At 64.4% G+C, this 12,989-nt stretch overlaps 1 protein-coding gene across 1 annotated transcript; it reads left to right on the top strand.

Annotated features, from left to right (window-relative positions):
• Positions 1–3,574: 3,574 nt before the first annotated feature.
• On the top strand, positions 3,575–11,701 carry LOC141980384 (uncharacterized). Its single transcript, XM_074941620.1, has 8 exons — positions 3,575–4,191; positions 4,315–4,934; positions 5,063–5,140; positions 5,355–5,466; positions 5,547–5,692; positions 5,771–5,847; positions 10,915–11,015; positions 11,589–11,701. The coding sequence occupies exons 1-8, from the start codon at positions 3,852–3,854 to the stop codon at positions 11,654–11,656; spliced, it is 1,542 nt and encodes a 513-aa protein (XP_074797721.1). The 5' UTR covers positions 3,575–3,851; the 3' UTR covers positions 11,657–11,701.
• The last annotated feature ends 1,288 nt before the right edge of the window (positions 11,702–12,989 follow it).

Genomic DNA, 12,989 nt, shown 5'->3' with positions numbered 1-12,989 from the left:
CGATGTTAGGGCGACAGGCGGAGTCGCAGGCAGCGATTGTTAGGGCGACAGGCGGAGTCGCAGGCAGCGATTGTTAGGGCGACAGGCGGAGTCGCAGGCAGCGATGTTAGGGCGACAGGCGGAGGAACAGGCAGTGATTGTTAGGGCGACAGGCGGAGTCGCAGGCAGCGATGTTAGGGGACAGGCGGAGTCGCAGGCAGCGATGTTAGGGCGACAGGCGGAGTCGCAGGCAGCGATGTTAGGGGACAGGCGGAGTCACAGGCAGCGATTGTTCAGGCGGAGTCACAGGCAGCGATTGTTTGGGGGACAGGCGGAGTCACAGGCAGCGACTGTTAGGGGGACAGGCGGAGTCGCAGGCAGCGATTGTTCAGGCGGAGTCACAGGCAGCGATTGTTAGGGCGACAGGCGGAGTCACAGGCAGTGACTGTTCAGGCGGAGTCACAGGCAGCGACTGTTAGGGGGACAGGCGGAGTCGCAGGCAGCGATGTTAGGGGACAGGCGGAGTCACAGGCAGCGATTGTTCAGGCGGAGTCACAGGCAGCGACTGTTCAGGCGGAGTCACAGGCAGCGACTGTTAGGGGGACAGGCGGAGTCGCAGGCAGCGATGTTAGGGCGACAGGCGGAGTCGCAGGCAGCGATTGTTCAGGCGGAGTCACAGGCAGCGATTGTTAGGGCGACAGGCGGAGTCGCAGGCAGTGACTGTTCAGGCGGAGTCAGGCAGCGACTGTTAGGGGGACAGGCGGAGTCGCAGGCAGCGATGTTAGGGGACAGGCGGAGTCGCAGGCAGCAATGTTAGGGGACAGGCGGAGTCACAGGCAGCGATTGTTCAGGCGGAGTCACAGGCAGCGATTGTTTGGGGGACAGGCGGAGTCACAGGCAGCGATTGTTTGGGGGACAGGCGGAGTCGCAGGCAGCGATTGTTCAGGCGGAGTCACAGGCAGCGACTGTTTGGGGGAGAGGCGGAGGGACTGGTGGAGAAACACACACAACGCTAGAGTACCCTGCACCGACGCTCGGGTACGGGGCACAGTATCAGGCAGCGGTGCTGACAGGACAGGCGGAGGGCTGCACAGCGATGGTAGGGTGCCCTGCGGGAACACAGCTGCGTGCGAGAGGAACAGGCCCCCTCCCAGCCCCTTTGCTGCTCCCCGGAGCTGTTTGCATTCCCGCACAGACAGACTCCGGAGGGCAAAGGGATTTGGAGCAGGATGTTACGGGGCCGAGCCCTGACCCCGGGCTCCTGGCAGACTCACCCTGCTGGCAGCGAGGAAGTGACTCCAGATTGATACCCACAGAAATGGGATCAGAATCCGTCTCTGGGACCGCTGGGGCTGGGGAAGGGAGGGCCTAGCACCGGGAGCCAGGACTCCTGGGTTCCATCCCCGGCTCTGGATGGGAAGTGGGGTGTAATGGGTTAGAGCATGGGGGGCTGGGAACCAGGACTCCTGAAATAGGTGGGTGAAGGGCGGAGGGGGGGGGCCTTCGCTCTCCGTTTCCAGCCGGGCCCGGGCCCCGCGACGGATCTGCCCGGGCACAGAACTCTTCTCTTGCTCTTTTGGTTTGGGGTTTTTTGGGGGTGGGGGATTTTTTTGGCAGAAAAAAAATCTAAGAAAAAGACACAGAAAAAAAATCAATGTTTTTGTACAAAAATACCTCCCCCCCGATAATTTCGGGGCTCGGGGGGGTGGGGAGGGCACGATAGGGCGACAGGACGGCCGGACAGAGACTCCCGACAGCAGCCATTTCTGGAGGGACCCCAGGGGGGCAGCCGCTCTGTCGGGGGAGGGAGAGCATTGGGGAATGGGGGGGGGCAGTGTGGGGGTTCGCTGGATCTTTGGTTCTTGTCCAGCTCCTCCCCCCCCTTTTTCGGGGTGCTGGGGGGCAGGGACCGTTCTCATTTCTTTTCTTTTTGATATAAAAACCAACGGAATGAAACAAACTGACCAATCGGTGTTTTCTTCGAGCCAGGGGCACGCAGGACCCGCCTTCTGGGGCGCCCGGACACCTGGGTTCTTTCCCTGGCTCTGGGAGGGGAGTGGGGTCTGGTGGGTTAGAGCAAGGGGGCTGGGAGCCAGGACTCCTGGGTTCAATCCCTGATTCTTGCCGTCAGTCACTATTGGCCATTGTGGAACAAATCTCTTCTTGTCTTTTCCCCCCTGCGAGCTGGGTCGGGCGAGCGCAGGCTGAATGCAGACCCCGATTACTCCAGCCTCGGCCTCCCCCAGCTGGGGGGTGCTGGTGCGCCCGGGGCAGAGTTCGGGCCAGGAAGCAGTTGGCTCCCCCGGCAGCTGAACCGAAACCTCCGTCTGTGCTTTGGTTTCCTGCTTTCGGGGCCGATCCTGCCCCCGAAATTTCGATTCAAAGGTCACAGATTTCTCTTTCTTCGAAAACAGCCAGCAGGATAAGATCTGGGGCATGGGGTGAGGGGGAGAGACGCAGCCACGTCTGGGGTGCAGCAGCCACACAGGGACACCTCTCCTGGCACTGAGATGCAGCCACCTCTGGGGCAGGGCGGCTGGGGAGCAGCCACACATAACGCCATATGGGGATGGCTCGCCTGGTGAGGAGAGGCAACCACCTCTGGGGCAGGGCGGCTGGGGAGCAGTTTGGGACAGGAAGTGAAGCCGATGCCTGTTGCCGACTGCACCTGGAGCGGAAATTTCGAGAGGGAGAATGGGCCCCTCCGGGCACCGGGGTTCAATCCCTCCGTTTTACGGGGGAGAAAGCCAGGCTCGGGGAGTTCGTGCCCGCGCTGATCACCAGGGGAGCGCGCCCCTCGCAGAGCCCCACCCCAGCTCTGGGGCCCCTTCCTCGCCCTGTGGAAACGTCACACGCCGGTGCCCCAGAAATGCGGCAGCTCCCCCACAGCCCCCTCCCCCCCCATTTAATTCCTCGGCGGGATCACCGGGTCTGGCTGGGAACACCCCCCCCTTCAATCTCCTGCCCCTCCCGCTCCCCCCTGCGCTGGTCCTTACGAGGCCGACGGCTGTTTGCAGTACGACCACTATTGGCTCTGCCGTGTGCAATGCACAATTGTACACACTGTCTGCATGCACCCTCGCGTGCAAGGCACCGTGATTCCCGGGGAACCGTGACGTGCAGGGCTCGACTGTTTGCAGTTCACTACTACGGGCAATGCACTATTGCGCTGCACGCTCGTGTGTAATGCACACCGCACCGTATGGCCCGCGCTGCACTCTCGTGTGCAAGGCACCCTTGCTCCCGGATCGCGCCACGTCTGCGCAAGGAGCAATCACGCGCCAACAGCATTTGCTCCACCTAGCGGGCGCGCGCTTACCCACAGCCCGCTGTCCAGAGCGCAAGCGCCGCATTCGGCGTTACTGCGCATGCACCGGGGGAAGGTCCTGCCAACGCGCATGCGGCACGCGCAGTCTCCCTTTGAGACACTGCCGAGTGCTCTCCCCCCCCCCGCCCCATCTCTGGCGGACGCGACCGAATCCACCGAGCCTGGTTCCGCCTCCTGCCCATTGGCCGCCGCCGAGAAGGCGCCCGCCGTATCAGGGTCGGGGTCCCCCACGTGGGGGGCGGGACGAAGACGGAACCCACGACGATTGCTGGCGCCGCCGGCCAATCGCCGCCCAGTTCGCCCCCCCACGTGGGACGGAAGGCTTTTCCCTTCCGCCGTTGGCTGGGCAGCCCTGCTGCTGGCCAATCAGCGCGGGGAGGGGAGAGAGGAACAGAGGAAGGGGGGAGAGACGCGCGAGGCGCTCGAGTTTGGCAGTTGGCGGCGGCCGTTGCTCCCTTCGCGCCTCTGCCGTTTGAAAACGAGGGTTGAGCCGGAGGGAGGGGGGCTGGCGCGGCCCCGCCCCCGGGCCTGAGCGGACCGAACCATGAGCGGGAGCGGGGGCGTCCCGCGGACCCCACCCCCCTCCCCGGCCGCCAAGCGCCGCTGCCCGGCCCCGCTGCTGAAGGAGACGGAGGCCGCCCAGGCGCTGACCCAGCTGACGGCCTGGGGGGCCCTGGAAACCGCCGGGCGGCAGGGGGCGCCCGCGGCCGAGGGGGCCCTGGAAACTGCTGCCGCGGGGCTGGCGCCCCCTGCTGGGGAGGGGGGCCTGGAAACCGCCAAGCGGGGCAGCCGAGACACCGCCGGGGGCGGGCGGGGGCGCCTCGCGGCTCTCGCCAACGGGAAGGGGAGCCGAGGGGAGAGGAGCCTGGAGACTGCCGCTGGGCCAGGGAGCCTTGACGCCGCCGCCCCTGAGGGGAAGGGGGTCCTGGAAGCCGCCGCTGCCGATATGGGGAGCCTCGAAACCGACATCGCCGAGGGGAAGGGGGTCCTGGAAACCGCCGCCGAGGGGAAGGGGGTCCTGGAAACCGACGCCGCCGAGATGGGGAGCCTCGAAACCGCTGCTGAGGGGAAGGGGGTCCTGGAAACCGACGCCGCCGAGATGGGGAGCCTCGAAACCGCCGCCGAGGGGAAGGGGGTGCTGGAAAACGATGCCACCGAGATGGGGAGCCTCGAAACCGACGGCGCCGAGGGGAAGGGGGTGCTGGAAACCGACGCCACCGAGATGGGGAGCCTCGAAACGGATGCTGCAGAGGGGAAGGGGGTCCTGGAAACCGCCGCCACCGAGATGGGGAGGCTCGAGACCGCCGCTGACGGGAAGGGAGGCCTGGAAACTGCCGACGGCCGGGAGGGGCGGAGGAAGAGGCGGGCGGAGGAGGAGTGCTCCATCATCTCGGTGGGGGAGGAGGAGGAGGAGGAGGAGCCGGGGGCCGGGGCGGCCCGGCCGGCCCCGGACACGGAGCAGTACCTGGAGGCACTGGAGGCGGTGCAGCTGGAGCTGCAGGCGGTGAACGAGCAGGCCGGCTGCGCCTTCCGCATCCTCAAGGCCAAGTTCGGCCACATGCGCCGGCCCCACCTCGAGCGCCGCAACCTCATCATCCAGAACATCCCCGGGTTCTGGGTCACTGCCGTATCCCTCCGCCAGGGGGCGCCGCGGGGCAGCCGGGGCTGGGCGGGGGGCGGAGAGCAGGGGGCTCGAGGCCCGGAGAACCCAGGCGTCCGGGCCCCGGTTGTGTTTCCTTGACTCGGGCTTGGCAGTTTCTCAATCACCCCCAGTTGTCGGCCGTGATCAACGACCGGGACGAGGACACCCTGAGCTACATGACCAACCTGCAGGTGAGAGTGGGGGGCTCGGCGCTCGGACGCCTGGGTTCTCTCCCTGGCTCTGGGAGGGGAGTGGGGTCTAGTGGGTTGCGGGGGGCGGGGCTGGGAGCCAGGACTCCTGGGTTCCTGCTCTGGCTCTAGGAGGAGCCGGGGGACCATGGGGGTGGGGGTGCGCGCTGGGGAAAGTCTCAGGCCCGGACTCCTGGGTCCTTTCTGCCCCCGGCAGGTGGAGGACTTCACTCATGCCAAGTCAGGGTGCAAGATCAAGTTCTACTTCAGCGGGAACCCCTACTTCCAGAACGAGGTGATCGTCAAGGAGTTCCAGCCGGCCTCCTCTGGTACGGGGTGGGGCTGCGTTCGGGGGGCGCTGGGGGGCGCTCCCCATGCCTGCACCCTCACCCCTGCCTCTCCCCCGCAGGCAGGCTGGTGTCGCACTCCACCCCCATCCGCTGGTGGCGGGGCCAGGACCCCCGGGCCCACGGCCGCAAGAGCCCCGAGGTGGGGCGCAGCTTCTTCAGCTGGTTCGGGGACCACAGCTTCCCTGCAGGTGACCGGATTGCTGAGGTGAGACCCCCCCGAGCCCCGATCCTGCCCCCCCCGGCCGCCCCACCCACGTCTCACCCCCCTGCTCCGTCCCCCCAGATCATCAAGGAGGACCTCTGGCCAAACCCGCTGCAGTACTACCTGATGGGCGAGAACGGGGGCGCCGGGGACGACAGGTGAGACGGCGCCTCCTGCTGGAGGGGGCCGGGCGAGGGGCCGGCAGGCTGGGGAGCCAGGGACTGGTGGCTGAGAAGTGCATGGTGGGTAACCCCAGGGTGGGTGCCGAGCATTGTGAGTAACCCGGGCGGTGGGGGCACCGAGCATTGTGGGTAACCCGGGGTGCCTGCAGCGGGATGCAGCCCGGGGAAGACTGTGTGGTGATTGTGGGTAACGGGGGGGGGGGGGGGGCGCTCAGCGTTGTGGGTAACCGGGGAGGGCGCCGAGGGTTGTGGGTAACCCTGAGGTGCCCGCAGCGGGACGGAGCCCGGGGACAACTGCGTGGTGATTGTGGGTGTCACAGGGTCCCCGGGCGATGCTCTGACCTGCTCCCCACGAAGCCGGGCAGGACTCTGGGGGAGTCTCCTCTCGGGGAGCAGCCTGTCTGCGGGACACACAGCTCACCCGGCTTCCCCCTTCCTGGGTCTGACCCCGGAGCCTCCAGCCTCCTCTGCCCCTCCGGGCGCTTCCCACAGCGAGTCCGCTCAGGCGGGGCTCCTGGGGAAGCCAGAGGGTCCTGCCCCCCAACTCCGCAGTCAGACGGGACTCTCAGCCAGCCAGTAACACAGAAGGTTTATTAGATGACACGAACATGGTCTAAACCAGAGCTTGTAGGTACAGAGAACAGGACCCCTCAGCCGGGTCCATTTTGGGGGGCAGTGAGCCAGACAACCACGTCTGCCCTTACTCCTTGTCCCCAGCCAGCCCCAAACTGAAACCGTCTCCAGCCCCTCCTCCCCTGGGCTTTGTCCCTTTCCCGGGCCAGGAGGTCACCGGATCCCTTTGTTCTCCAACCCTTTAGCTCTCACCTTGCAGGGGGGAAGGGCCCAGGCCATCAGTTCCCCGGAAACAGGGTGTCGGCCATTCTCTGTGTTCAGACCCCTGCACACACCTGCCCTCTAGGGCTCTGCAATGATCATACCCCCTTATCTCACCACCTAGAGACTTAAGAACTGCCTAGGGGAAACTGAGGCACCCCCACACTATTCAGAGGAAACATTAAGAACTGTCCCACTTCATCACATCTCTCCCCCTTCGAGACCGAACTGAGCGGGGTCACTTTAGCCGGTGACCTGGGGAAGTTCGAAGCCACGAACGTTCCCATGGATGCCCCAGCATCTCTGCCATTCCTTGGTAGGAGTTACGCCAGGCCCTTCCAGTATCACGCCCTCCCTTAGGTCGGGGGTGGTCGATAGCACTCACAGGCCGCATGTGGGAAGGTTTATGCGGCCCGTGCCCTTTGGCCACCCCCAAAACTCCAGAGGGTCAAACTGGGATCGGGTCTTCTTCCCAACAAGCTGGCCAAACACAGCCACTTGGTTATAGGACTGTTTAACTTTCTTAACAGCTTTCACTTCATCTGGGACCTTCTCAAAGCTATCCACACTGGATCTTTCAACAGGAAAGTCAGTGGATCCATTCACAACAGAAAATTTCGGGCTGTTAGGACCTGAAACTTTCTGGATTAAATCACTTTCACACCCTTCAGTGGCAGTAAACTGCTTGCAAAGACTCCATGAGGATTCCTTTCCCTAGGGCTTTTCTATGCAACAATTCACCCCTCACAGAAATTCTGCCTTTACCCTCTTCACCGAGGGCTTGCTCTAGAGGAACACTTTCCTGAGCAACAACAGACTCTTTCTGGGTCTCCCTTACATCCAGAATCACCTCTGGCCCATCCGGCGGATTCCTACACAATCCCCTTTCAGGCAAACTTACAGACTTCCTAGATAAAAGGTCAGAAGCATTCTCCTTCCCTTTGCCACATACAAGCTCAGGAATCTTTTCCTTCTTGCAACAGGTTTCCACACCCTCAGTCGGTAACACAATCACACACCTTCATGCTCTCCTTGTGCCCTGGCTAGGATCTCACCCTGATCAGACAGAGTTGCGACACCCTTTCCCAGCCACACACTAGCAACAGGCAAAATACAAGCACCAGAATTGTCTGGGCTCTGGGATTTTACATAGACACTGACTGGATGCGACCTAGTTACAGGGCCATTCTCCCGAGCAGACACAAACTTAGGACCCTTCCCTTCCTGGGCTTTAGCTGAATCCAGGACCAGCTCTGAGACAACTGCACTACCCTCAACCATCACAGGCTGCAAGGCCCCTTCTGTCTGCTCCACAGACAAAGAAGAGCCGGACACACTTTCTCCTTTCCCAGACACACAGCTTGGGATCTCATTCCCCTGGTCCCAGCACACAAGGCTGGTCACAGACACCTGCTTGGAGATCGGGGTAGCTCCCTCCATAGGCAAGTCAACACCCCTGACAGACACAGGCACATTTCCTTCACTGTCCCAATTCTCCACCCAGCTAACAGGTAAGGTCCAGGGACACTCATCTTCCACTCTCCTCGCCTTCCCACCCTGCTGACTAGACACAGCCATCAGCTCACAAGGCTGCCTAGGCTCATCCAGACTTTCCTTACCCAGCACCTTGCCACTCCCAACAGATCCCCTGCCCTGCCTGTGTCCCCCCCACTCAGCTGGGGTCTCAGGTCCCCCCTTGCTCAGCGCTGCCCTTGCTGTCCCAGTGGGGGTAGGCAGTGAGCTCGCTGCTTTCCTCACTGCATCAGAGCCAGCCTGAGCCCCCTCTCCGGTGTGCAAGGGGGGCAGGGAGCCCCAGGAGTCTGGTCACAGGCAGGCAGGTAGCCTGAGCCTAGCAGCTCCTCCCCGCTGCCAGCCAGGTCATCTGCATTTTCACTGACCATTTCCCTCTCTGCCGATTTGGTTCCCTGGAGTCAAATTCAAACCCTTGGCAGTTACCGGAGCAGGGCCTGGATCCTGTCCCAAAGAGAGACAGTCGCCCCACAACAGGGTCTTGCAGCTGGTATCCTGGAGAATCCCAACGGCCAGCCAGCCCCACCCCTCCTTGGTCTGCACAGGGATCTGGGCCACAGGCAGGGCGAGGGGCTTCGTCCCTGGGACCCTTACCCAGGTCTCACAGCCCCTCAGCATCTGAGGCTGCACCACCCAGGGCCTGACAACAGTTCTCTCCGTCCCAGGATCTCGCCACCCCAGGAATGTCTCCCCATTGACCACCACCTTCCGCTCCCACTGGGGGTCCAAGGGGCCCGACCCCAGGGAACTCCACACAGACATATAGGTTGGGGTCAGGAGTGGGAGCCTGTCCACCTCCCCACCCATCTGGCTGACGGAGTCTGTGGCCTAGGGACCCAGCAAGGGAGCTAGACACCGGGGCTTTTCCGCAGGGTCCCCCTGGTTCAAATCGCCAGCCTGCTCAAAGGCAGTGAGGTGGCATCCACATCCCCCCCCCTCCTTAACCAGGGGCAGCAATTTAGTCTCGAGGTTCCCTGCGGAACTGGCCCCCCGGGGTCTATCCCCACTCACCCCGGGGAGGTCCCCTAGGCCTCTCCGCTCCCCCACCGCCAGTTCATGCTGCTGCTGCTTCTGCAGCTCTTTCTCGGGCTCTCGCTGTCACTCACAGTCCTCTTGCTCTCTCGGACTCAGCTCCAATCCCGTCCGTCTCCGATCCCCAGATGGGGAACCCGATCGTGAAGACCCCTGTCTGGTGGGGACAGGAGTCTTGAGGGTGCCTGGCTCCCACTCCAGCTGCTCCCAGATCCTGCTGTAGCCCCATTTGGGTTCAGGAATCTGTTCCTTCGAGCGGTCATCCTCCTCCATCCTCCTCCAGCTGCACGATGAACTGTGCCTTGGTGAACTTTCCAATGCTCCACCCTCTCTTTCTGCACAGGGTTACAGTGTCCTTCTTAAGGAGACGGTGTGTGGACTCACAGGCCTGTGCGCTCTCAGCTCCCCACTGTTTCCAGGGAGAACCCCTAGTGTGCCAGCCCTTCTCGAGGTCACCCCCTCTTTGCCAGGGTCGAGCTGCAGACTCCTCCACCCCGGGACCGCTCGCTGCAATCCCCAGGGGAACCTGTACCTGCAAAAGTCCTTCTCTCTCCCAGGGCCAAGCCGCAGGCTCCTCCGCCCCTGAGACTGCTCATCGCAGTCCCCAGGGGGACCCCATTACTGCACAGTCCTTCTCACTGGTCACACACTCCCAGGGGTTAACTGCCCCCCGAAACCGCTCCTCTCAGCCTTCAGCACGCCTGGTCCCCGTCAATCCCCCTTCGTTTTACTGCTCCGCAGTCACTTACTGCAGGAAGCGCCGTCCACGGTGCAGTACATCCCACCTCTGCCACGGGGTCCCCGGGCGATGCTCTGGGCCTGCTCCCTACGAAGCCGGGCAGGACTCTGGGGAAGTCTCCTCTCGGGGAGCAGCCTGTCTGCAGGACACACAGCTCACCCGGCTTCCCCCTTCCTGGGTCTGACCCCGGAGCCTCCAGCCTCCTCTGCCCCTCCGGGCGCTTCCCCCAGCGAGTCCGCTCAGGCGGGGTCCTGCCCCCCAACTCCGCAGTCAGACGGGACTCTCAGCCAGCCAGTAAAACAGAGGTTTATTAGACGACAGGAACATGGTCTAACACAGAGCTTGTAGGTGCAGAGAACAGGACCCCTCATCTGGGTCCATTTGGGGGGGCGGCAGTAAGCCAGACAACCCCGTCTGCCCTTCACTCCATGTCCCAGCCAGCCCCAAACTGAAACTCTCTCCAGCCCCTCCTCCCCTGGGCTTTGTCCCTTTCCTGGGCCAGGAGGTCACCGGATCCCTTTGTTCTCCAGCCCTTTAGCTCTCACCTCGCAGGGGGGAAGGGCCAGGCCATCAGTGGCCAGGAAACAGGGTGTCGGCCATTCTCTGTGTCCAGACCCCTGCACGTACCTGCCCTCTAGGGCTCTGCAATGACCACACCCCCCCATCCCACCCCCTAGAGACTTAAGAACTTCCTAGGGGAAACTGAGGCACCCCCACACTATTGAGAGGAAACATTAAAAACTGTCCCACTTCGTCACAGTGGGTAACCCTGGGGGGAGGCGCCGAGCATTGTGAGTAACCCTGCGGTGCCCGCAGCGGGACGGAGCCTGGGGACGACTGCGTGGTGATTGTGGGTGACCCGGGGGGGGGGGTGCCAAGCATTGTGGGTAACCCTGCGGTGCCCGCAGCGGGACGGAGCCCGGGGACGACTGTGTGGTGATCGTGGACGACGAGGGGGAGGACGACGAGGTGCAGGAAATCATGGACGAGGAAGAGGATGGCGAGGAAGGTGAGTAACGGGGTCCCTAGGTAACGCCCCCCCGGGGGGCCGTGTCTCTGCAGCGGGCGGGGGGGTTTCATGGAGGGGGCAGGGCTGGGTGAGCAGGGGCTGTGGGTCGGGAGGGGGCATGGGTCAGGATTGGGGGGTGCTGATGGAGTGGGGAAGGATTCGGGGGGTGCTGGTGGAATACGAGGCCAGGGGTGGGGCTTGGCGTAGGATTGGGGGTGCTGGTGGAGTGGGGAAGGATTCGGGGGGTGTTGGTGGAGTACGAGACCAGGGGTGGGGCTTGGCGTAGGATTGGGGGTGCTGGTGGAGTGGGGAAGGATTCGGGGGGTACTGGTGGAATACGAGGCCAGGGGTGGGGCTTGGCGTAGGATTGGGGGTGCTGATGGAGAGGGGAAGGATTCGGGGGGTGCTGGTGGAGTGTGAGGGCAGGGGTGGGGCATGGCGTAGGATTGGGGGTGCTGGTGGAGTGGGGAAGGATTTGGGGGGGGCCGGTGGGGCAGGGAGGCTGTGGGTGGGGGGGCCATGGGTCAGGATTGGGGGGGCACCAGCAGTACCCACGTCTGTCCCCCCCCCCAGGCAGCACGGTGGAGGAGCTGATGGTGGAGGCGGCCAGCCGGGGCTCGGAGCCGGAGGAAGACGGTTGATCCCCTGCCCCCCCCCCCGCCCCACCAGCACCCGAAGATGGACCAGGCTCCCCCCCCACCCCGGCGCCTTCTGCTGGGGCTGGAACTCTGTGACTAAGCTTTGCCCCCGGCCTGGGGTCGCTTCCCGCTCCGGGCTTGGGGCAATTCATCGGAGCCCTTCAGTCATTGAGGGCGACCGCAGTTCCCAGCCTGGCCATGGGGGGGCAGCGCTCCCCACTGTGTCGCCAGGGGGCAGTCGTCTGTGGGGCCATGCTGGCGTTGGGGGTCGGCCCAGGGCGCTGGGGGCAGGGTGGGTCAGTACCCCCCCCCCGCCCCCGGTGGGTCTGTGGGGCCCTGCCTGGCTTTGGCAGAGGGGCATTGTGGGTAAATCCCCCCCCAGTGGCCAGGTGGGGTCCTGCCTGGCCGCGGGAGAGGGGCATTGTGGGTAATCCCCCCCCCCCCCAGTAGCCGGGTGGGGCCTTGCGCCCCCAGTGGCCTTTTACTGAACAGCTCAGGGTCTTGTTCCATTAATTGTGCTCAGGGGTCGGCTGTTAACTCCCCCCCGCCCAGCCTGGGGCCCCCCAGGGCCTGCTGCCAGCCTCAGGGCCCACCCCACTCTGCTGCACCCCCCCAGTGCAATCCCATCAGCCCCTGGGGCTGGGCACCCCTCTGCCCATCTGCATGGGGGGCGTTTATAAAACCAACCCCTCCCCCGCCCCCCGGTGGCAGCTGTGTGATCTGCCTGTCCGCGGGGGGCACTGGGGGGCAGGGTGGGGGGTGCTCTCCCCGGCAGTCGGGCTGGGTACTGGGGGGCACCCTGGGGCCGGCCCCTCTGATGTCTTGTAGCCGTGGGTGGAGGCGCTGGGCTGGCCGCTCCCCATGGCTGCCCCCCATGGCTGCCCTGTGCAATGCTACTGATGTGGGGGGCAGTGCCCGGCCGGGGGTTGTGCCCGGCCCGCGAAAACAAAGCACTTAATAGACAGAGAGATTTCACCTGCCCGGCTCCTTCCTGGCGCGCCGCCCCCCGCCGTGGGGCCCCCCGTCCCCTGCCCGCCTGCCGTGGGGCTCCCTGTCACCCTGCCCACTGTGGGGCTCCCCGTCACCCTGCCCGCCTGCCGTGGGGTCCCCTGTCCCACTACCCGCTGTGAGGTCCCCCTGCCTGCCCGCCGTGGGGCCCCTCGTCCCCTGCCCGGCGTGGGGTTGGGGTCCTTTGTCCCCCCTGTCCCCTGCCCGCCATGGATCCCCACATCCCGTGCCCACCATGGGGTTGGGGTCCTCAGTCCCCCCGCCTGCCCGCCATGCAGCCCCCCGTCCACTGCCTGCCATGGGGTTGGGGTCCTCTGTCCCCTCGTCC

The sequence above is a fragment of the Natator depressus genome, unplaced genomic scaffold (genome assembly GCF_965152275.1).
Source record: "Natator depressus isolate rNatDep1 unplaced genomic scaffold, rNatDep2.hap1 scaffold_103, whole genome shotgun sequence".
In the NCBI taxonomy this organism is placed as follows: Eukaryota; Metazoa; Chordata; order Testudines; family Cheloniidae; genus Natator; species Natator depressus.
This window is presented reverse-complemented; position numbering and strand designations above follow the sequence as displayed.

Excerpts from the sequence above, each read along its gene's own strand:
- LOC141980384 (XM_074941620.1), top strand. The coding sequence starts at position 3,852 with ATGAGCGGGAGCGGGGGCGTCCCGCGGACCCCACCCCCCTCCCCGGCC. Across the intron at positions 5,141-5,354 it reads GCTACATGACCAACCTGCAG|GTGGAGGACTTCACTCATGC; the intron begins GTGAGAGTGGGG and ends TGCCCCCGGCAG. Across the intron at positions 11,016-11,588 it reads GGAAGAGGATGGCGAGGAAG|GCAGCACGGTGGAGGAGCTG; the intron begins GTGAGTAACGGG and ends CCCCCCCCCCAG.